General features: G+C 44.3%; 2 protein-coding genes across 6 annotated transcripts in view; one reads left to right on the forward strand and one right to left on the reverse strand.

Moving 5' to 3' along the window:
• The window catches only part of LOC8039504 (transcriptional repressor CTCF), a 28,143-nt gene extending 27,331 nt beyond the window's left edge, over positions 1–812 (reverse strand). For 2 of the 5 annotated variants that reach the window (XM_029967718.4, XM_029967714.3), the window contains exon 1: positions 717–812. The gene's annotated coding sequence lies outside the window, so the exon portion shown is untranslated. Of the gene's footprint in view, positions 1–7; positions 270–441; positions 677–716 lie in introns of those variants that run through there. The other 3 variants (XM_040504552.2, XM_029967716.4, XM_029967717.4) reach the window with 3 other exon arrangements.
• A 1,522-nt stretch (positions 813–2,334) lies between these two features.
• The window catches only part of LOC8039503 (bromodomain-containing protein 7), a 36,968-nt gene continuing 15,328 nt past the window's right edge, over positions 2,335–23,974 (forward strand). The window contains exons 1-12 of the mRNA XM_029967719.3: positions 2,335–2,514; positions 6,849–7,186; positions 10,580–10,833; positions 10,922–11,066; positions 15,530–15,640; positions 15,912–16,108; positions 16,671–16,779; positions 21,405–21,477; positions 21,538–21,645; positions 21,758–21,893; positions 22,088–22,196; positions 22,289–22,568. Coding sequence (XP_029823579.1) covers positions 2,454–2,514; positions 6,849–7,186; positions 10,580–10,833; positions 10,922–11,066; positions 15,530–15,640; positions 15,912–16,108; positions 16,671–16,779; positions 21,405–21,477; positions 21,538–21,645; positions 21,758–21,893; positions 22,088–22,196; positions 22,289–22,568 — 1,921 coding nt within the window. The 5' untranslated portion in view covers positions 2,335–2,453. The remainder of the gene's footprint in view (positions 2,515–6,848; positions 7,187–10,579; positions 10,834–10,921; positions 11,067–15,529; positions 15,641–15,911; positions 16,109–16,670; positions 16,780–21,404; positions 21,478–21,537; positions 21,646–21,757; positions 21,894–22,087; positions 22,197–22,288; positions 22,569–23,974) is intronic.

Genomic DNA, 23,974 nt, shown 5'->3' on the forward strand with positions numbered 1-23,974 from the left:
CGCGCACCAATGGAGGGAAGCGCGACATGGAAACCCGCCGGCGCGCCGAGCCAGACGACGGACACAGCACTTGGCCGACCTTGGTGGCAACAGAATACGCGCTGGGAAGCCATATTTGAACCGACGCAAACATGGCTTCATGGCGACTCCCTCCCTGGTCGACATGGCACAAGCGTGCCATATGTAGACTCCGAGAAAACCTGCGAAATTAGCCGCGAACGAGACGCGTGAAAGGTCGCCCAGGGATGGAAGGAGCTCGCGACATGAAGACCCTAGTGATAAACTAGGGAACCAAGATGTCCTAAGCGCCATCTGCATGCCCGATGAGCGCCACCAGTGGGGAAAAGGAACGAGCTGCTTCGACAGAGTCGCCGGACAGTCCGCTGCGTTCGAACGAGCTGCCCATTCTACTAAGGAGCAAACGCCAAGCGTTCTACGTACCTCGTTAGTGATTCCTCACGCGCGTACCCGCAAGCCCGACAGCAATGAAACCCGTCCTGCGCGACTCGACCGCAGGAACCGTTTTATTGGTCGGAGCATTTAGGCTTACCGCACGCGCCGACCTTTCTCAACTATTCTCTCTAGCTCGCGGTCGCGATACCCTGGAGAAGCGTTGCTCCCGTTTGTGAATAACCGTAGTCCCTTCGCCGCTAACGATAAGCTGACCAAGTCGCGTAATTTGCGAGTTTTTGAAAAAATAAAACACGAAAACTTACTGGGAAATATCATTGTCCAACACTGGAGGGCGTTGCTACAAGTTTTCCAATAATGGCGGTATGGCCAGTATGGCGGTCGGGTTCTCTCCGAAAAGTGCTTGTGCGCATGCGTGGTGACGTCAACATCCGGGCTCTTGCGCCAAAGAGACCGAAAAGGCGCGGGTTTTTGAACTCGTCAGTGACGCGGAGGCCGAAGCGAAAATATTTAGATAATGTAGGACGCAGCGCATTTTTCAACCCCATAACTGCGAACAACAACTGATAAAGTGGGCTTTCGGATAACGAAGAAATGACTAGCTGCTGGAATGTGTGCTCTTCTGCAAAACGATAACTTAAACAAGCATAATTCCAAAAATAAATGTACAGACAAAAAATGAAAGAAAAGTCGGCCAAAATACACAAAATATTTAGACACTTGTCATGTTTGTTTATATTATATCATTTTATAAAGATGTCGAACATAAGCTATCATTTCCGAATTCCGATAAAATAAAAAAAATTAAAAAAATGCCGGGCGATTTTTGTCAGAGAGAGAGCGAGAGGAGACAAAAGCGCGTATTTCGTTTCCCTTTAAACCTATGCTTTAAATACGTGCAGCCAGTCATGAGGAGGAACGGCGATCACATGCGCACTTTAGAACATACACAAAAGTAGCAATAGAGCCACGCAAATAAATCTCGAACAATTTTGCTGTTACCTCTATTGCAATGATTGCAATATTTTCGTGACTGGTTGCCAGCTGTTCCAGACAATGAGAATTTAACGTGCACATCGCCAAATTAATTTTGACGTAATTAAACCTTAATTGGCTGAACATAGTAAAAAAAACACCCCGAGATTAGCAAAACGAAAGGACGGACAAGCGCAGGTCTCTGACCATCCTTTTTTCCCGCAACCTTTCTTTTTTTTTCTTTTTTTTCCAGTGTCGGGTTGGTTTTACTGCGCTTAACTACCGCCAGCTCGTTTGCGCCCTAACCTTCTTTTCATTAATAAGCTCTCTTGAACCGTATACACTAGCGTTTGTACGGTTTGAAAGCTAAAATAAACAGTGATATCACTCTTTTATTTCCTAGTAAGTTTATTATAGGGTTATTCACGCAATAGCACTTTCTAACCGTCATACGCTTCCCTTCACCTGAGACATTAAAAATTACTGACTTCAATAAAGTGAACCGAAGTGAACCAAAGACATTAACAATGAAGCCGCTAAACCAGTCTCTGCATGGATTTGAACCAAAATAGTGGCAACATGTGTCTTTTGCTTCGTCCATGCATCTCTTATTATTTCGTCATTTCGTTCTAAACCAGTTAAATTAACGAACGCCTTTTGCCAAATTACCCGAACACCGCACGTGCTGTGCTGCATGCGCTCGACCAGAAGCCAAACTCTAAAATGACTAAGTTAAACATAAAGCGTTGACTAGTGCCTTTGCAGAGTGCCATTTATTATTATTATTATTTTTTTCTCTACAAAAATTACTGCTGCAGACGCCAGCATGTGCGACGCGTGTAACCACCACACACGACGCAGTATGATCGGTATGATCCACTCTCTGGTCTTCGGTTTTCCTTGGCATACTTTCGTTATCATATGTGCGCCAAGAGGGCGCCACTGGACAAAATAAAGAAAAATAAGAAAAACGACGCACGACGCTGTCGACGCTGTGGTCACAGCAGGATTGTTGCAATCATTTGGTGTAATTAAAGTCACGTTTCGTAAGGTAACTGGTAACAAAAATGGGTAGCAAAAAACACAAGAAGCATCACAAGTCCGAAAAGAAAGAACCCAAGGAAGACGGTACGTGCGTAATCCTCAGCACGATTATTCTTCGAGCAGTCCCGTGAATGGTCTTTGTGAAATCGCTTGGATCGTTTTGGTTTTCGAAGCAGCCACATTTCCCGGAACCTTGCTTCCCGTTGAAAACTTAAAAGGAGAGAAATGCCCGGGAAGTTGCTTACTTTAACTAGTTGTTTGCTGTTCGAGTCCGGTGTGTCGCGCGCTCAGACACCCGCGGTCCGCGGATTTGTATCTGGAACAGCGCCTAGGCCTAGATGCGAGCCTTCGAGGATTCGCGAGTGAAAGTTGAACTCAGTCGGCCCGAAATCGTGATTCATGCCTCACCCGGCGAGCGTACTTCAACGTGAGCGCTCTACACGTGCAGACCTGACGGACCGCACTTTTCACTTCACGCAACCCGGTCGATATTGCAGGACGTTAGTTCTGCCCGTTGGAGCGCTTGTCACCGCCGTTCCGAACTAACCAAATCCCATTGATTTCTACACCTCTTCATAGTCTGTTTGATATTTGTACGAGTGTTTCGAGAGTGGCGTCAATTTAGGTATTCGAGTTCCTGCCTTGTCTGGGGTGTTCGACGCTTTTTTAATAGCTCGTTTCGAATCCGAACCATCGTGAGAAAGACGGGCATAACCACTGATTCAGTGGGCATAACGATGTCTAAAATAATGTTATGAAACACAAATATGACTGGGAAGTTACCCCGATATTCGTTTGGAAAGGGTGTGAACTAGCATGGGTTTAGTAGGGGCTGTTACACCAAGGCCCCTAAGCTCTTCTTACCGTCCATTATTTTTCTTCTGCGTTTTGATAATAAACAGGTTGGGGGTATGTTTCTAGATTTTCTTTTTGCGTTATTTCTCAGAACAAGTGGTCACAAAGAACTACAATTTTATGTGTGAATAATTGTAGATCCGCTGAAGGAATGCCTTATGAATAGAGTGACAAGTTACTTTTAGAGGTTGTGCCAGATCATATTTGGCAACCCACAAGGTTAAGAGTTTTCCCCTGCTTTGGTTTTTCACAGTTTATGAAACAGTTTATGTCCTTATTGTGATGTAAACATCAAATTCTTTGCAGGTTATCGTTTATTTTATAAGTAGTATTCACTGGCATACGTAGTTGAGTATATTGCTGCTGAGCGTGAGCTTACGACGAGCTTCCACAACATGCACTCCCTACCACCAAGATTGGAGTTGTTCTCAGAAGAGAAATGGGAGCACCCTCTGAGCATGCACTGTGAACAATATGCTCAAATATGGTACTTAGTGAATACCACCTACAGCATTCATGACAACTTACACGATGAGCTAAAATTACATATGCGTCTGTCGAAGTTGCGTGGTTAGTTCGTGACTTGACAAATAAATTTTAACTTCTTAGACTATTTCCACACTAGTTCCCATGTCAATAGCTAAGTTGCTCACGTAAAAAAAAACAAAGACATATGGGCCTGTGCTGGATACACTAACGTAATTGAAACACCTACATCACCCATAATATACATATTTTAGAGATATTTCAAAGAAAGGTGCTATGGCTCACTGACATCATTAGTGAATCAGACAAATCTCAGTGCCCTTTCTCCTTGTTTAGGAATTGATAGATTGCAAAACCCTGTACCAGTTGTTTTCTGGCAATCTCAACATTTGCTCGTTCTTGTAGGGTAATCTCAACATTAGCCCAGGTTGCTTATTTTTCTTCTCAACTAGAGCAAACACTGGACCTCCATGTTTGCAAACAATATTATTCATATTTAGAGTAATTGGAACTGCTTTGAAAATTCTTTGTATTTTCCGATGGTTCAGTCCGATCCACTCAAGTTTCCTGAACAGTGGGTTGTCACATGGTTCATCTGTTCCCTTTCCAAACCTTTGTCCTGTTTTCCATACTAACCTTGTGCTATAATGTCTACTGAGTTGACTGACCTCTCTCCAATTGTACCCCCTTTAAGAGTGACAATGCTGAGAAATAAATCAAACGAGAAGATCCTTTTTGAGTTCCAGTAATCGAGAACAACCTCCGCTTTTCAACAGATAAGCGTCCCCAACCAATGTTGAAATGTTCTTAAGGCCGTTGTGTGGACTTCATACTTATTCTTGCATACCTAACTGCTACTGAAAGTTTTATTGCTATTCTATTTATGGAAATGACTGTCAAATGTAAATTTGCTCAACAATCTATGCCTCTACTGAAACATTTGTTTTTATTTTCTTTTGTGAACAAGATGGCTGATGTTGATAAGCACACCATCCCATAAATGCCTTTTGCTACTGTCCTTATAATTTTGATACCTTTTATTGGTTTTTATGTTGACGTGTGTAGAAAATGAGGGTGTTTTTTTTAAAGCATTAATAATGTTCCAATTAGGTTAAAAGTTTGCTGAATAGTGCAACAGAATCTTGTTATTTCTCTCAAACAAGATTAGTTGACTCACAGCTCCAGACAAACTGATCAGTGGACTAAATAATCGATGAAGCTAATCTGGTCTGACATGCTTCGTAATACTGGGATTGGAATTTAGTTTCATGATAGCTTATGTGAACTAAGGTGGTAAAAATGTAGATCATGCTTATCTAGTTGATTTTGTTTTTCTTTGAGCTTCCTTTGCAATCTAATTGACCATGATGTAATTCTTTGTCTGTATTGTGAAAAGTACTGATACTGGTAAAAAATATAATTTCAGAAAGAAGCCTACTATATGATAGTCAGTGTTAGGAAGTACTTTAAGTACATCATACTTAAAGTCCCACTTCAAGTAGGTTTAGGAAACTTGTACTTTACTTAAAGTACATTCTCTGAGTATGTACTTGTACAGGGTGTCACAAAAGAAAATTTACACGGTCTTTTTTACCGCAAAAATAAACTAGGCATCGACAAACGCTCATTCTCCGCCCAAAGGTAGAGCTAGAGGTCACAACCAGATGCCAAAGTTTCAGCCCGATCCGATAACGTGATCAAAAGTTATATAAGTGATTTTCTGAAAAGTTCAATGGGAAAATGGAGCTCATTTTTGCCTGTTTTCGGTTTTTGGTGCCATAGATCCCCTTGTGTTTGAAAACTCCATCGGCCGCCATTTTCCCATTGAAATTTTCAGAAAATCACTTATAACTTTTGATTAAGTTATCGGATCGGGCTGAAACTTTGGCATCTGGTTGTGACCTCTAGCGCTACCTTTGGGCGGAGAATGAGCGTTCGGCGATGCCTACTTTATTTTTGCGGTAAAAAAGACAGTGTAACTTTTTTTAAAGCACGTTTTTCTAGTACTTTCCGAGGAAAGTACAATTTCCGACCACAAAGTACATTCCACAAATTTGGTTTTGTTAAATTTGTGTCACGAAAGGATGCTTTGTCAACTCCGGAGAAGTACTGGGAGAGATATTCTACTCTTACCAGAAACGTGAGCAGACGACGCATCGCTCCGCTTGTTCTGGGGGCGGCTTTCCAGTGGCTTTTTGAATTCTCACTACTTTTCAGCCGGTCGCGAGGAGGCTTAAAATAATATGAGAGCAAAATTAATCATAATCTAGCACCTGGAACTGTTGTGCGGAACAATTAAACATTCAAGTCAAAGAAAAAGACAACAGAGGGTAACGTCACTGTTTTAAGACAATCTCTTTTGTCTTTTCCTTCGACTTGAAAGTTCCTTAATTTTTTCGCACCACAATCTCGGGTGTCACATTATGATTAATTAGCACCAGCTTGCTTTCACACTCACTATTTTTTGTTTTGTTTTTATTAAATGTCGGACATTCCTCTATGAGAGGATTGCTTGTGGAAGCTACGGGGCTGACGTCATGCTCTCTCCTAGTACATTTAACCCCCTTGGGTGCAACAATTCAGTGCTAGCGGCGCCAAATTCAGAAGAGGGACTTCTCAATTTAGCTCTATTCATAAAAATAACTACTCTATGGTCACTTCACTTTATCAAATATTCACCGCTGTTTTTGGAAATAGGTCACACACCCCTGATTACCCCTGGGCAATGCATACCAGGTAAAAATCACTATATAGGGGAATTAAAGGACATCATGAAAGATTGTGTTAAAATACTTGTACTTTACTTCTTAAAGTACATTGTATTTATAGTACTTCACTTCAAGTACATTGCACCCAGTGTACTTACTACTTTACTTAAAATACATCACGTCTCGTTTACTTTGTACTTTACTTGAAGTACCTTATAGATGTACTTTACCCAACACTGACGATAGTATGTAGGTACTTACTGAGATAAGCCTTTCCCTGTAAAGTATTGATATTAAGTACAGTTGCAGTGCTCAAAATTGGCCAGATGAGCCGGGTGGTCACAGCAATTGTGTTCTTGGCTTATTCAGATCGGCAAGAAAAGTCCCTGAAGCTAGTGCTGAAAGTAGGTGGTAGTGCGGGCGGAGTCCAAACGCCTGTTCCATCACCTGTTGTGGCTGCATCTTCGTCACCGTCGGCTGCCATGTCTCCTCATGTCGGAGGGAACCACCATGGAGAGGCGTCGTCTTCGTTTCGGGTGGAGGGTGGCGTTGTTTGTCATGCCCACGAAAGTAGCAAGCACAAGAAGTCTAAAAAGAAAAAGAAGAAGAAATCAAGCAGCAAGGAGCACCGAGAAAAAAAGCACCGACATCATCATCGCCATCGCCACCATCGTCATCATCACCATCACAAGGACCCTGAGAAGAAGGTGAGTTTATGGTCAGTTGTTTTTTGAGAATTGCTTTTTCGTTTGGTGCCAGTGGCCATTAACGTATAAGTAGGCAAGGTAAGAAGAGAAAGCTGAAGGCACTCTACAGGAGCGTGAATTGTGTGTTTTATGGCAAATTCCACTGGGCGTTTAAGAGCGCGCCGGGATCAGTTGACCAGATCCGGACTGGAGCACACGATCCGAACGGGGTCGCACCGCCTACGGATCCCCAGTGGAACATGACCACTGCTCCGGCATCGGCGGATGCCTTCCCGTCATTCAACTGCACGGGAATCCCCTTTCCGCAGCCGCCGCGGTCGTTTCAAAGACGTTTTCGCAATCGCGGCGCTAACGCGTGTTCGACGCACGAGCGGCAGGAATGGCTCAGGCGCTTCTAGCAAAGATTGCCAAAATGCCCATAGCGCGGCAAATACGTTCTCTTCTCCTTCCTGGAAAACAAACCGGCTGTCGAGCCAAGGGGTAAGCAAGCGGCCATTACGAATTCTTCTGATGTCGAGACAATCTAGGAGCCCAGCCCGCGACTTGCTTCTTCTTCTTCTGAGGCGAGATGGGCGAGATCAGGCGAGATGCCCCACGAGAAAGGAAGTCACGTGTGTGCGCCGAGGGCTGGCCTGGCCGGCTTCCGGTTGAGTCCCCCCAAATCGTCGGAGCGACTTTTCTCGGATCCAGATCGAGATCTGGAGCGGGAGCTAACTTAAAACGACCAGTGAAACACATCGGTCTCGATCCCGATCGCCCAGTGAAATAGGCTCGCTCCAGAAAAGTCGATCCCGGCGCGCTACAAAACGACCAGTGGAATTCGCAATTAGTAATTCCACAAGCTATAGGAAATATTCACTGGCGGCCATAGCTGTGTGCACGACAGCTGAGTGTGTGCTGACAGTGAGCTTCCACAGTTCTTTCGCAATGTGCATTCCACATACGATGATGAAAGTGGCCCCCTATTGGGAGTATTCACTGGCGCCCATAGCCGAGTCCGTGGATGCTAAGCACGTGCTGACAGCAAGCTTTCAGAGTCTTTTTGTAATGTGCATTCCATACCATCAAGATTACTGGTCTTAGCAGCCTATGAATGGTGAGCTGGTTCTGAGCACGGGCAGCCAACAGTGCACTCAAATATGGCGTTTGACGAATACCCCCTAAAAGCAAGAAATTGTTTCGAGGGTTTTCTTCAACAGACAGTTAGTCATTAAGTCAATTAGCTTTCTAGTGGGCCTACAGTCCTCCCTTGACCATACCCTTTTACCATGTACTTGAAGCCTATGGGTCTTGAGCAAGTGATGTGCCGCTTTCTGAAATCAGGCTTTATGTTTGCTTTAAACCACATTATATTCCATCCTCTTGATAGTCCTTCAGCTTGTCTGTACTCTGCACTTCTTGTTTGAACACTGGGTATACTGGGAAGGAACAGACTAATTGTCTTGAAATGATCTGTTCTTCCATGCATTGGAGAGCTCTACACTCTAATGAAAGTTGTTAAAGGAGCTGTGCAACGATTTTAACGTTGAAAGAATTGGCATTTTCTGCTTTTGATATTGTTCACTGTGTCACAAATGGCAGAAAACACACCTCCTTTCATCGAAATGTTGCGATTCCGCCACGTAATAGCGAGGCAAAACTTAGAATATTTCCCGACCTGCAGCCACGAGCGGCGGCCATGAGAAACAAGCGGCGTGACGTCACTTGGGTAGTTGTAAAAAAGATAGCAAGTTGTGCGAATACCTGCTCGATAAAAGGTAACTTTTCTATAAATCTTGTCGTTCCAACATATATATAAATGCGTCAAAACCCTGGTATCATTGACAAAAACCTTTATTATACGGAGTTTTAGTGACGCCATCTATCCTAGGTCCACAAAACCGCGAATAGCCGCCAGAAGCCGGAGGGGGAGGGGGACAGCGCCGGACGGGTATGGTAGGACCCGGATGAGACTTTCCTCCTTTCACCGTATATTTCACGGGGCGCCCGCCAGCACGTGGTTGCGCGGTCGCGAGCGGATGAGTTCTCGCTGCTCGCTGATGGCTCTAAAGAGAGAACTTTTCCGGAACCCCACGCCTACTCAAGTGACGTCACTGCGCACATGACCCGGAAGATGATGTACGAGTTGAGAGGCGGCAAAAACCTGGATCTCTTTCATTTTTTAAAAATAAAAACTAGGGTATCCAGGCAAAATCTGTTTTCTGTAGTTCACTGCAGAAGTGTCAGGCATCAACTTCCACAATTATTTAAGCAAAGCCCTGAAATTGTTGCACAGCTCCTTTAAATTTCTGTGTATGACTTTAGTACTTTTAATTTCTACTAGTGACAAGTAATTTTGTATGTTGATACAGTAAAACATAGCCTGATATCGCTTACTTGATGTGTTGGAAGGAGGTATTGTCTTCCTTTTTATTTTCTGCTTTGTGGTGGGCAGCAGTAATTCTGCCGCCTACCAGTCGGGCTGACCGCCTACCTGTGATGACCCTCACACCTTTGTATTTTGTTTCATCTGGACTGGACAACACCGATTCTGGAAACAGCTTGTTGGACTCGCTTAGCATGCATAGGTTCAAATTCCTACAATAGACATTGCTGCCATGCAAACATAGTGCACATAAAAAAGTCCAGAAATATTCACGGGGGAGAAAAGAATGTTTTGCCCCCTGCTTGTTGTTTGATGTCCAGTCTGGAAAAGTTTTTGGGAGACACTGCTTACAGTGTTAATGTCCAACTGCTTTCCATACCATTGCATGCAATATATCAGTGGTTCTCAGCCATGGATGTGTCGGGGACCCCTTGCGGACCGCTGGGGGAGGAGGAGGAGGAGGAGGAGGAGGAGGAGGAGGAGGAGGAGGAGGAGGAGGAGGAGGAGAGGGGAGGAGGGAGAGGAAGGAGGAGGAGGGGAAGGGAGGGGGGAGGGAGGGACGTTAGTAAGTTAACACATCTGGAGCATGAAACAGGCGCCTTTTGTTGCTACGTAGCAGAAAAACATAAAACAAAGGTGCCACATCACTTCATTTTGGTCAGTTCATCAAAACGTGCCAACTAAAAAAAAAAAAAAAAATTTTGTTGAGGGTCTTGCGGACCCCCATTTGAGAACCACTGCAATATATGATGGGATGGTTGGTAAAGGGGGACGGTAGACCATTTGCAAAACTTAGAAGTGTGCGTTTTGGGCACTGCAGTGCATGATAAGAAAGTGCTGTGTAGCTAGAGCCACGTGGAGCATGGGGCTTGGTATTGGCTCTGGCCATCTTCTCTCTGATGAGTGAGATGGAAATTGGATTTTTAAAGCACCTGAATATACAGGACTTGTGGGATTTTCTGAGATTTGTTTTACAATGGTGAATTGGGGGTGCTCTAGCAACACTTTTGACTCTCTCTTTGCTGCAGGAGAAACGCAAATGTGAACATGACTGCTCTCTGAGTGAAGACCGATTGGCCATGCCATCGACTCAGACGGCATTAGAGCCTCCTCCTGCCAAGAGACCCCGTCACGAGTTGTCACCTCAGGAAGGTCCATTTTCACCTTTTCAAGCCCCGACTGAGCGCCCATCTCGAGACCCGCGGACCTGTACCCTCAAGAAGGTCTCGGAGAAAAGCCCCCTCCAAATGCTGCTCTACCACCTGCTCGATAATCTGCAAAAGTATGTTGTAGTTGGTCTCATTTGAATGCCAGGCTAGGTGCTATACTTGTTTTGCTCCATATGAGCTACTATCCCTTATTCTTCACAGGCGAGATCCTAAAGAATTCTTCACTTGGCCCGTAAGTGACGTGCTTGCTCCAGGCTACTCCAACATCATACACAGTCCCATGGACTTCAGTACTATGCGGAAAAAAATTGACGATGGAGACTACTCGTGCGTTTCCGAGTTTCGGGTAGGTTGACCCCCATTCACTCGACCTTTGTGCCTCCATAGTTCTTTTTTAGAGCGCAGCTCTTAGGCGCCCGTTTCTGGCTTGAGCGGCGTCGCCGTCGGCGTAACCGAGGTCACTCCAAGGTCACGTGACCCCATTCCAAGGTCACGTGACCCCTCACAAGGTTACCTCAAGGTCACATCACCCCCAAGGTGACCCCCACATGACCCTCCTAAGTCACCCAAAGGTCACGTGACCCCCCTCCCCCCGAAGTCACGTGACACCCCTCCTCCGAGGTCACGTGACCCCTTCCCCCCGAGGTCAGGTGACCCCCCCCCCCCCCCCCCCCCCCGAGCATATTAAAGAATGAGGGGAGGAGGAGGAGAAGGGGTCTACCCTTTCCTCAGTACCCTTCCCTCCTCCTCCTCAAGAGCTGCGCTCCAATTCGACGTTACAGGGAGTTGTAAACGGCTTTCACTTTTTTTTCTTTGGAAGTTTAGGGGAAGTGGAATTCTTTAGCCACCCTATTTGTGTCTCTTGAAGGTAGCAAACACAATGGTTTGGTACCTAAAAAGAAAGTTGTGTTCTTTTGTTTGATTTATTAGCTTGTGTTTTGAAGCTTTCACCTTTCACATGAAAGGCCTCGTCCAGGGGAACTATCAAAGCTAATGCAGCTACCTCTTCAGCAGGAGAATCGGAGACTTAAGGCACTTGTAGAGCAGATCCTTAAAAGGTGTTTAAATTTATGCCCTTTATTAATATAATGCAGTCCTGCAGGTCTGTAGCAATTGCTAAACAGAATGGATAACAAGTGATAAGGCCTTGGTGGAATGTGGTGAGCTAAAGCAGTCTTGGGAAAATAGGTGGTTTAGCATAATAAAATAACATTTACGATCTTTGGACCCTAGCAGCAGTCTGATAAAACAAAAGCCTCACTTGCTTGCATTCCTGACTGAACAAAAATGATTTCAGGGAGAGGCATGTGTCAGATGTGATAATATAAAATGTTACATTTTTGTTTGCTACGTCACTCAGTGGCGTCGGAACTATTTTTTTTTTTATTGGGAGAGCGAAAAATATGCAATCGTCATAGTCATCATCATCATAAGGAGTTAAGGCGCATTCACACCAATCATGTAAGCAGTTGCATGATGCGACTAGATCGCATCACAAAAAATTTGATGGTCACACTGGCTTGCGTGATGAGTGAGTCCAACGCCTTTGTTGGCGAGTCGTGTTTCCACAACTCTCACTCCGAATGCCGTTGATTGTCTCAGCCGCTCCGCGACTATATCACATTGCTAAAAGTCGTGCCAGCAGGTGACTGCTCAAATTGCATCGCTTTTTGCCCGCGATGGTCACTTTTGCAATGAAAGTTATCACGTGACTAAATCGCATCGCCGGTGTGAACGCACCTTTCTACAAGGGGGAGTGGTACAGTTACGCGTTACAAATATATATATACCGTAATATCCCGAGTCATCGCCCATCCCCGAGCCATCGCCCACCCCATTTTTTGGGCCAATATCGATTTCCGAAAAAACACCGAGTCATCGCCCACCCCTTCAAATACCCCAGCGCGGACTCTGGGATCCGCGAACACTCATCCTACCCGAATGACGCGGCCGCGAACCTTACAGTTGGAGGACGTCCGTGACAAAGTAAAACGAAGGAGGGAAAGACACTTCTTTTTGTTTACGCATTTCCTCCGTGAGCGACCCCAAAGTGGTCGTGTATCCGTGCGAAAAGAAAACGATGGAGATAACAAAATAAGAGTTTGTTAAGGTAACCGCGGAGTGTTAGGTCAAAGTCTGTCTTTGCCGAAGTAAGGTCACCGCGAACCCGCTCCTTCTTCCCGCCCGTCGCGACCGCTGTTGTGCAATATTTTAGGCAAAGCCAAAGCGTAAATAGAGCTTTGCTGGAACGTCCTACACAGACGTTTGCAGAGCGTCCCAACCGTGCATTGATAGCCCGCCGTGCACGGACGCACGTATGTACCCACCAAACAAGAAAGTTGCGCAAGAGCTTGCAATTGACAAGGCGCCCGACTTGGCCCGACGCCAAAGTATCTGCCAACGCGACGGCCGGCTTTCCCGCTTTCCCGGCATTGCTCTTGGTCGCTTCTTTGGTTCGCTCGCTCGCTCGCTCGTTGTGCCTGGTCGGTTTCTCTATTTTCTTGTAGACTTTTCTTTCTTTCTTTTTTTTTTTACTAACTAGGAGAACATAATGGTGACATTCTTTCACGGAACAAACGTTCGTGCTATATGCAGATCGGGGGTGTTTCTAGCGCGTATGCAAGCAACGGACTTGGCTATAGTAAAATATTCTTTCGTGAGCATTTCTTTTCTATAAAACAATGAAACTAAATCGAGTTTTGAGTTTGATGTATCTCTTGTGCATCAGCGCTAGATACGCAGAGAAAAATAGGCGGTTTTTTCTGTTTTTTTTTAAGTGTTTGTGCTCACCCACCGAGACATGGCCCACCCCACTTTTTTAACGAATTTCAGGCGGTTGGGGGGTGGGCGATGACTCGGGATATTACGGTATATATATATATATAGGTGATTTCATCTCAAATTGGGCAGGCCTAATTTTTATTTTTTTGCGAGAAATCGGGCAGTGCCTAATTTGTATTCTTTGTGAGAAAAATGTAATTCCTGGGGGAATTATAAATAGGTGTTATAAATTAAGTAAATTGACAAGAGCAGTGGATGTAAGCTTGTGAAGAACATTAACGAGTTCGGCGGGATTGTTTTTAAGAAGCTTATTGATCATTCATGTGCCCATTTTTCTTATGAAGTTCTACACGTACAAAATGTAATTGATGTTCATAATCAAATGACAAGTGCTTTGTTCTTTTATCTGAATTATAAATTTCAATTTATTACAACCTCTAGAACTTCAAGGAATCAATTTGGGTGCTCAATATTATTGTATCAAAATATTATTTCAGTGGGATTCATTACCTAAAATAACCATTCAGAGCAGTTTGTGCTGTCCTTCATCAGTCATCATCTTGTTACCCTGTCGGGTGCTTCTCCACGCAACTAAACCCTACTTTTGTGTTTGAGGGAATCGCTCCTGCTGTGAAATTGATGCTAACAAAGGGTTACACGTAAATGAGGAGGCAAAGTAGGCATTGCCTATTTAGTTGGTCAGGTCGACATATTAATCTTAATATAATATTTGCAGTGGTATCAATGAAAATAAAATGTGCTTTCATGCTCCAAAACTTTTTTGCTGCTTCAAAATTGACTTTTGGCTGCTCCAAAATGACTCGGCAAATCACATCGCTGTGCTCTCGTCCGTGCAGTCGTCATTCCTCTTCTGGACTCCGATCAACTTCCCACTAATTTTGAACCTTGCCTATTTGTTGTTCAGTGTCTCATTTTTAAAGGGGTTATGACATGCCAAAATTAAAAAACTGAGATGACTATATTTTTAAGACCTATTGTAGGTTCCTATAATCCTGCTAAATTTGTTTTGAAAATGGCACAATAGTTTCATGGATAAATCAATTTATATGCGGGTACCTCGGAGGGGCGGATCCGGGCAGAGCGGGAGGCTGGCTCCGTAGCCAGCCTCCCGCGCGGTGTCCCTTTGCACGCACTAACAGACTTAGCTCTCTTGGTGTCTCAAGCTTCAGCTTCCTCGTTTACCTTCTGCGTTTCGGGCATGCGGTCCGTGACGATTACGTCTACGGCATTGCTCGCCTTGTCAAAGGGTTCGACATTGATTGCAGCAGCGATGAGAGTGATTGCTATAAAAAGATGTTGGAAGCTGTTCGTTTTGACTCTGACCCGCTGGCGATCAGCTCCAGCGACGGCGAGTTACGGACAAACTCGCCGTGGTCGTCGTTCCGTCCCCCCCCCCGCCCTCCGCCCTAAGTGTTTAAACATGCACAATTCAAGAGGTGGGTCAGGACTTCTGGGCCCCGCCCCCTCTGAATCGGCCACTACCACACGTGCACTTGTTTTGCCTTCCAAGAGGACTTTGATGACGTTGAACGCAAGAGGGGACTGGTTTACTTCTATCTAGATGCGTTTAAGAGAAAAGAATAGGGTTACGTATATCTTTCACGAGCCTAGCATCGTCGTCTTCTATGGCTACGAATGCACTAATGACTGCGGTCGAAGGGTTTGTTTGCACACAGCATTAGTTCCCGAGGTGGCCGCTATTGAGCGCCACTCCTCGATCTCCTGCCCAATAGAGAATTTACATCAGTGAGGCATTAAACCTATTTAGTCAATTTCCATCTTTTTGTGTGCATATTTCTTTCTTTATTGGTGCCAGGGCACACCTTAGCATATTTGTGGGGCATCCTTTATTTCTAACATAGGATTTTGTTATGGATGTCGTGAATTCCTGCTGCATTGGAGGTAGAGGTCAGTATGAAGGAAGAGTAGCCCTTTGCAGATCAGACATCATTTGTAGGGCTGCTGACCTAAAAACAAGCATGAGCAGTCATTGTTCTTACTTTCCAGGATGACCTAAAGCTGATGTGTGATAATGCCATGACCTACAATAGATCAGACACTGTGTACTACAAGTCAGCCAAGCGTATGTGGCACTCTGGAAACAAGCTAATGTCCAAGGTAACTTTCTTTTTTCCCTTTTTTTCGGATATAACCCCAGTGATCCTAAATTTGTCTTTGTAACAAACCTTGCATAAAATGTAGGCAAGAGTTTATTTAGTTTATTTATGGAGTATTCCCTCAAGGCCCAAAAGCATTACAGAGGGGTGGAAAGCAGGAAAATAATTGGGACAGTAACAAAATACAATTTACAAATCAGGCTCAATGATTGAGAATATAATTGATGTGAACATTAGTGAATTGTTTCTTTTTAATAATTTTTACCTTTTAGGAACAGCTTTTGGGGCTGGAGTCTTCACTGTCTTTCTTTCCGGAGCTGACGTCAGAAGATCTTGGTTTTGACATCAGGGGTGTCATGTCGGCATCCCCAGAGACAAAACCAGCTACAGATACGACAGACCATCCATTGCCTGCAGAAGTACCGTCCATCGGCAGTCCCGAAGCGGCTAAGAAGTGTAAGAGTGGACCGTAAGTTTTCTTTTGACTTCATAGCTTTTTGTTTAATTTATGTGCCCTGTCTAGAAAATATATATTTTTGCTCACAGTACTTTCTAGCGCTGCTACTTTTCTATGATGTTCATTCCTTACTACAAACAAATTTGTGTAATAGAAAAAAATTTTGTTTTAATAAGACAACTTTTTGAGCCTAAACTTTATTCTTGGTGTTTCCTTGTATAGCTGTGTGATCAGGGTTTGGTCAGTGTAACTCAAGGAAATGCCTACATCACAAAATCTTTGCTTTTGCTGGCCAGGCTACTTGCTTCCACCTGTCAAGCACTAGTGCTGCATTTTGGGTAAAACAGGTGTTGGTTATGTATGTCATTGTGGATTTTCTGAGCATAAATGCATAAGCTGTAGTTCAATTAATTGTTCATTAAGGAATGAATAAATGAGCTAACTACTGTGCTAGCCACTGAAATAAGAATGTAGATGACTTGCACAAATACACTGAAGTTCTCACATGTACTCTCGGAACCTACTCTGCTACGGAATGGTCCTGATGAACCTTGTCCGTGCTTTTCTTTCAAAGGGAAGAAGGATCGTTGGAGGATCAGGCATCCAATGAGATCCTAATTCAAGCTCAGAAAGCTGCCCAGGCTGCAGCTGGAAAACTCACGCTTAAGAGACCCAACAGCAAGGTTAGTACCACTGTCTCCGTCAGCTTCTGTGCCCTGACGTGTTTTTTGTTGGTCACATGCTACCATACTTTTTGCAGCTGAATTTAGAAGTAGCACTCTACACAAGGGGCAACTCTTGTGCAAAATGACAAAAAAACACCATAATGCTTCGCTAAATGAAAAACTCGAATAGTGAAAAAATATGGTGGCAACCACACTTGTCTCTAACGCGGGAGCGTGCAGCTTTCTCCAAAGAGCATTGACCTGTGGCATTCGCGGCAACTAATCTAGTCGCGTGGGAGCGACACGCCGCAGCCCACTTGAGGGGTGTTGCGCTGGCTCCGTCGGGCATCGCCGAAAGCAGGAGGTTGTTACAACGTGTACGCTTCTCGGCCTGCTTAAATCCACATATCGGCTCTGTGTTATCTGCACATATCAGCAGCTCGCTTTTCCCGGCATTCTTTTTTAATCAATTTCTTGATGATGATGTCGTTGATAAGCCCTCATGCTTTATTTTTGTTTTACAGCGAAGCTGTTATATGCTAGAGTCTGGGAAAAAATGCGTCCCATTGATCTCTGTCTATTTACTGGATTGCATTTGCCTGCTTCGCGAATGTGGCCACTGGTGGCCATCTTTTTGGTAGAGGTATATTACCTCTAGCCAATGCACAGCTGGTGCAGCTACTATCATCTATCCATGGCAGACAGCATTGTGGCAGTTGTGGTGGCAGGCTGCCATAAAAATAGCATGGGTGATATTTCGTTTTTGATTGAAATTGTTCGACGAAACATATTGTTGAAACCCGGTGTGAACGGTAGCCCAATCTTTGAGGACCCAGTGAAAGTTTCACGAAATCGCAGCACCGGGGAAAAGCAGCTCAGCACGCATCGAAAGAAGCATTGAAAGCAGATGCCGGTATGGCGTCTGCTTTCGGTGCGAGCTGCGCTGCTTTCCCCCGGTGCTGTGCTTTCGTGGTACTTTTGCCGGGTCCTCAAAGATGGGGCTACTGCTTAAGCTGGGTTTCAAGAATCTGCTTTGTCAAACGACTATAATCGAGCATGAAATATCACCCACGGTACAGTGTTCTAGACCCACACATATATTTATGGCGGTCTGCCGCCATAGCGCTGTCCGCCATATTACTATGATGGCTAGAGATAATATAACTACCAAAAAGATGACCGACCGTGGCTGCATTCCCGTTCATAGGCGGAGCTGGTCAAACGCGATCCAGCAAATAGACAGAGATCAGTGATGTGTCCTCACATGTCGACAGAAAACTCCCCATTGGTCGTGCCAAGTGTGAATAAATAAAACCAAAAAGAGGGGTCAGGTATGAATAAATAAAAAATGAAAGACGTTTACAACTCCCTGTAATGTTGAATTAGAGTGCAGCTCTTGAGGAGGAGGAAGGAAGCGTACGGAGGGGACGGTATGCCCCTCCTCATCTGTACCCTCTCCTCCTCCCTCGTAATCTACTCCTTCCGTACTCCTTGCCTCCTCCCCCTCTTCTCCTCCTCCATCCTTCTCCCCCTCCTCCCTCCCATGCAGTGCATTATGGAAACTGTATCATAATGCAACGCACGCGCTTCACAGCAGTTCATTACGGGACGTTTCCCATAAGGCACCGCGCGGTTACGGCGATGCGTTACGGTTACGGCGACGGCGACACTGAAGCCACTCAAGCCGGAAACGGGCGCTAAGAGCTGTGCCCTAAAACAAAAACAAAAGGGGCAACCAGCTTGAGCCAGCCTTCCTTGGCATTATTAGATAGTGAGATCCTGATCCCTTGTTATCATGTCTAGGCACCGTCCTCGAGGTCGTCTTAGACGTCGTCCTCTAGGCGTCGTCCTCTATGCGTCGTACTCAAGGTCGTCCTTGAGGTTGTCCTAGACGTCCTTTTCGAGGTCGTCCTAGGTGTCGTCCTTGAGGTTGTCCTGGCAGTCGTCCTTGAGGACATCCTAGACATTGTTCTCTAGGCATCGTCCTTGAGGTCATCATAGACGTCGTCCTCGAGGTCATAGCAGTCGTCCTTGAGGTCATCCTAGACATTGTCCTCTAGGCATCGTCCTTGAGGTCGTCCTAGACGTCGTAAAGATAACAGCTTTGATGGTCCCCCATCTTCACGTGAAGTGGAAGGGCTCTACAATTTTTTCTATTGCTAGTGCTCTCCGACATTTGCGAAGAACATGTATGCAGCCTCCTACGTTCACTGGCAGTCTATGAATGACTGGAGACTTTTCGAATGTATTGCTCCAGATTGCCCACGTTACTGGATTAGTTGCTGTGAATGCCACCAGTCTAGCGCTCATGGAGAAAGGCATGCGTTTCCTTGGTATAGAGAAGTTTAATTACCGCTCTACTATGTAGCCACTAGAGGTCTGCACAAATACGGGTAGGGCTTGGAATAGTTCACAAAAAACTGAACTATTCCCGAAAGAAAAGAGGGTTTTTTTTTTTTTGGTTTTTTTTTATTATTGCATTTAGTAACTGTGTGCATAGGTCTGGAAGGAAGGTTGAAGGTTAGTTGATTGCGCAGGCGAGGGCGATCCCATGATACAAACCTTGGCTGGTGTTCAATATGACTCTCAACACATTGTGTTAGTACCACTGTAAATGTATTGCATGTACGTTTTGACAGGGAAAAGTTAGACCCAATGGGCATCTCGTGTCTGCTGTGTATAAGAAATTTAGCCACGATAGTGAGGGAAAGGTTCTCGTACTCGGTCACTAATACGTTTTTTAGATGTAAGCTCTACATTCGATTTACATGGCACGATTCATTTCAAATTCGACAAAGGTTCTTATGCTTAGATTTATATTTGTTTTAACAAAAATGTAAACGAAGACATATTAGTACTGTATTTGCACTTGGGAACTCTACCTATATAATGATTGTGTGGATGAATATCCGAACACTGAATTTATTTACAAAGTTTTGCCACTTCTAACGATTAAAGGAAGGGGAAAAAAAACCACATGCAGTATTTTGTTTTACGTGCAAGTGAAGTTTTAGGAAGTGAAAAGTTTGCAAATGGAAAGTTTTCAGGAAACATAACGTTTGCAGTGCATCACCGGCGTCGTCATTTGAGTGCTAAACCTTGCACTTGATCTTTGCCACTTTTTGCATGTTCAAAGATCTTATGAGGGATTACCATAGTTCCTAAAATCAATCTTCTAGATTTGGCAAGTTAGGGCCTCATCCACATCTGGGTAAAGGCAAGGCCTAACTTGCTTCTTCTCACTTCTCAGTGTTATCCAAAGGTGCCTCTTCAAACTTTTATTTTCGCAGAACAGTAGACAAAGTGCTCGGTGGAAGCTCGAGGTCTGCAGCAGTGTCCTTGTGACTGTTTTTCACCGCACTTACCGATCACATGTTGATGTCATATCTCAGGAAAGGCAGCCTTCCTGTATATCATCATTTGCAGGAGCTGTATTTGGTGTTTGCTGCCACCCATAGATGGTGCTGCTGTCACATGCTTTGTTATTTATGCTCTGTTTATAGATGGTGATATCCATCATTCAAAATGTGCACTTTTGTGTATCGAGCAGTCATAACGCATGCTGGACTTCACAAACATGTTTGTGATTTGCTTTTGTATATTTTTCTACCTCATGCTATGAAATTATGCATTTTGCGCCGTATACAAACTAGAAATTGCTTTGCTAGTTTATCCAATACTGTGGCGGACCTCATATTTTCGGTTTCGTTATAAAAGGTGGAACTCCCATTGTAATAGAGTGTGACCCTACAAACTTGGCATTTATTTCACTATATCTGGTAACTCGCGTTTTGAGGGTGATTATGAGATTTATATTTGACGGTGGTCTGTCAGAAGAACAGGAGCGATGGTAGGTACCAATACGGTAGGATTGTTTGAGGAAGAATGGTGCACGCTAAATTCTTGTTTTTCAAGAAGCTGTCCCTCGTCATCTTCGCAACACTGTATCAGTGTTTGTTATAACAAGGTTCACCTGCATTTCCTTCTAGAAACTTTCCTTACCAAAGTAGTTTGTCAGTACTTTTCTTTTTTTTTTTGTGTGTGATTTAGATTAAAGGGGGGGTGCAACGATTTCCGGACTTGGTCAAAGATTTCTGGAAGTTGCCCTCTGACACTTCTGAAGTAAAGAACAGAAAACCGATTTCGCCTGCGTGTTCTAGTTGTTGCGTAAAAAAAAAAGATAAATATTGGCATTTCGGGCACCCCTCAACTCACTCCCAGCCTTCACGTCATTCGGAGTGCCGTGTAGGTTCCTGTGTGCTATCTCGGAGGACCCTTCCTTTCCCTCTCTCTGCTGACATTAGCGGGCGTTATGCTGCAGCTTAGAGCCGAGCGAGGTCACGTAATCTTTTCGCCGTAGTTCCTTCGGCTGCCACTTGGGGCTGCAGGTGGGGGAAAAAGCTTGACTTTTGCTTTGCGATTATGCAGCGGAATCGCAACATTTTTAATGAAGGAGGTGTTTTCTCTATCCTCCGGGACACGATAAACAAGGTAAAAATGACGAGATGCAAATTCTTTTAATCATAAAATCGTTGCACCGCCCCTTTAAGATTCGGAGGTCACATGAAAATTGTCAGATCTATTTTTTGTTATTTGCAATTGTGTTGTTTTAACTCACTTGGATTTTTACAATTACTTTACAGTTCAGCTTCCTACGACAGATGCCAGATGGAAGCACGACGCTCGCAATCCTCAACCCTGATTGTGGAGCCAATGGTAAGCAAGAATGTTAACGTTTAGGGTCATTGTTTTACACGTCCTGTGCTTTGATTCTAGGTCCAAAAGAGATGAAGGTCAACTTAGAAATGCTGGTTGGCAAACTCGCTCATGGGACAGGGACTCTTATGGATTTCAAAGATGACATTAAGAACATTGCACGGCCAAGTAAGTTTTCGCCATTACAGATTGTAGAGCTCTGAATTTAGTCTTTTAACCTCTGTCTATGCTCTCTTTGGCAACCTTGTCTAATCTGACTTTGCTTTGTACTGGCTTTCAGTCAATTACCTAAACTATGGGACCTACAGCACCTATGCACCTCACTACGACTCTACCTTTGCAAACCTTTCGAAAGAAGAGTCCGACTTGGTTTATTCTACGTATGGTGACGAGCTCGGTTTTCAGTACGCCGAAAGGTATGTGACTTGCTTTTATATTTCCTCTGCCGTGTTGAATGCATGCTACAAAACGTCTAGTAGCTCTTAGTGGTTGGTATTGTGAAATTAATCAAGGACAAAGAAACTCATACATGCCTGTTTGTTGTGGTAATTGTACGTTAAAGTTTCTGGGCTTTGTGATAAGAACGTAAATGGGGACTTAATTTTTTCAGCTTACTTAGCTTTGCCAAAGACTGTGACTATGTCATGGACATGGTGGACAACCTGTTGGACATTCTAACTTCGGGGGAGCATTCGAAGACTGTCAGAGTGCTGGAAGCTGTGAGTTGCTTCTTTTTTCAATCCAAACCCAAACAGTCCAGATGTTGGGATGCATGCTGTTTGTGGCTAATGGGGGCCAACACATTTTGCAGCATCGCAACGGAATTGTGCCAGAGGAGAAGGACCTGCTGCATTTTGCAAAACATGACGAAGTTGACAACGCTGAGGCTGAAGCGGCCGAAGTTACACAAAATGACAGTCGGCCACCCGATGCCCTTTGTGCCCTCAACGACCTAACAGCAGACTCCACAGTTGGCGACAGTAATCATGCAAATCATGTCAGTCATCAGAACTTTGTTGAGTGGCACGAGCCACATGTTTACCATGAACATCATGATCATCACGACCGGCATGATCATTCACATAACACAGGTGAGGAGGATCTGTTGCGATGAAAGTCGTGTTGTTGATGGCATTTGTTAATTAGCTTGTTTTTGCTTTGCTTCTCTTTTGTAGAAAGATTGTCCTACAACAATGCTTCATATGTTGGATATTGCAGTTAATGGCACTTTAAACCTGCAGGATTTATTTAAAATCTAAATATTTGGGCAGGCCGGCAGCCCTCCGAGGCAGCAGGGAACAAATTTGTATACTTTTTATTTGGGGCTGCTCGCTGCCCTTGTAACATAGCCAAAATGTCTCACCCTCATTGGCAGCGCCATTTACTCTAGTTTTAGCCCGCAGAAGCTTCCCAAATTTAAAAGTATCACTGGGCAGGAGAAGACCATACGTCCAAGCAGAAAACAGATTTAGAAAGTATGATTTGAGCAACTTTATTGGTTAGACCCAAAACAGGGCTTACGATTGGTCCTGCCTGGTGACATGATCTTGTGTCATTTTTAGCAGTGCTTTTTTGACAGTATCTTCCACTTCAGATCATATTGCTACTTTGCCACTCTCCTTTAATAACATTTGCCTCTTAGTTCTTGCCAGTTTATCTGTCAAGTTAGCTCACCTCCAAAAAATGCAAAGGGGTACAGTAGACTCATTAATTCAAAGTCCAGGAAGCCACAATTTTGTTTGAATTCTCAGAAATTCATCTATATATGATGCAAGATAAAATTATGATGTGCCATATATTTGAATGGCTACACATACAACGCAGGTATTTGATGATTTCCTCTACATGGGCTTACTGATCATAAGCAGGCATGCCATACAAGAAGCATTTGTGAAATGTATATCATAATTTTTATTATCCCCCAAAGATTTTGTTTATCGTGGACTGTTTTTTAGACAGCACATGACAGCTCAAAACAAAATGTTGTTCATCAGGCCAAGAAGTTGTCTAACAGGGGACACATGAGCAATGAAAACGGGCACCCCGCAGCAGTCTTTATAGCAACTTTCACGGTTGCTGTGACTTGGACCTATGCCATGCCGCCACGTCACGGTGTCCATGCAAGTTGCTATTTAAATTTCCTCGTGTTGCCCGTTTTCATTGCTCATGTTGCTCTGCTTGAGCCCTGTTGGGTGCGCTTCTCACCGAGCACCGGTGCAGTGCGGAGAGGCAACACCCACGGGAGTGAGCTCCACGGGTGTTGCCTCTCTGCAGTGTACCAGTGCTCAGAAAGAAGCGCACTCAGTGGGACCGCGAGAACAAAAGGTATGAATTGCACGAAAACGCCGTTCAAACTAAGCGGCTTATGAATACATCAGAAGCATAGCAGGACAACCAAAATTTTGAAATTTGTCTTAATTAACCAGAAGTAGGAAATATTTTAAGTTTGAATTATTGCAAGCCTACTGTAGCTTTTGACAGGGAACAACGAGGTCTC

This window comes from Ixodes scapularis, unplaced genomic scaffold (genome assembly GCF_016920785.2).
Source record: "Ixodes scapularis isolate PalLabHiFi unplaced genomic scaffold, ASM1692078v2 PGA_scaffold9__187_contigs__length_104089568, whole genome shotgun sequence".
In the NCBI taxonomy this organism is placed as follows: domain Eukaryota; kingdom Metazoa; phylum Arthropoda; class Arachnida; order Ixodida; family Ixodidae; genus Ixodes; species Ixodes scapularis.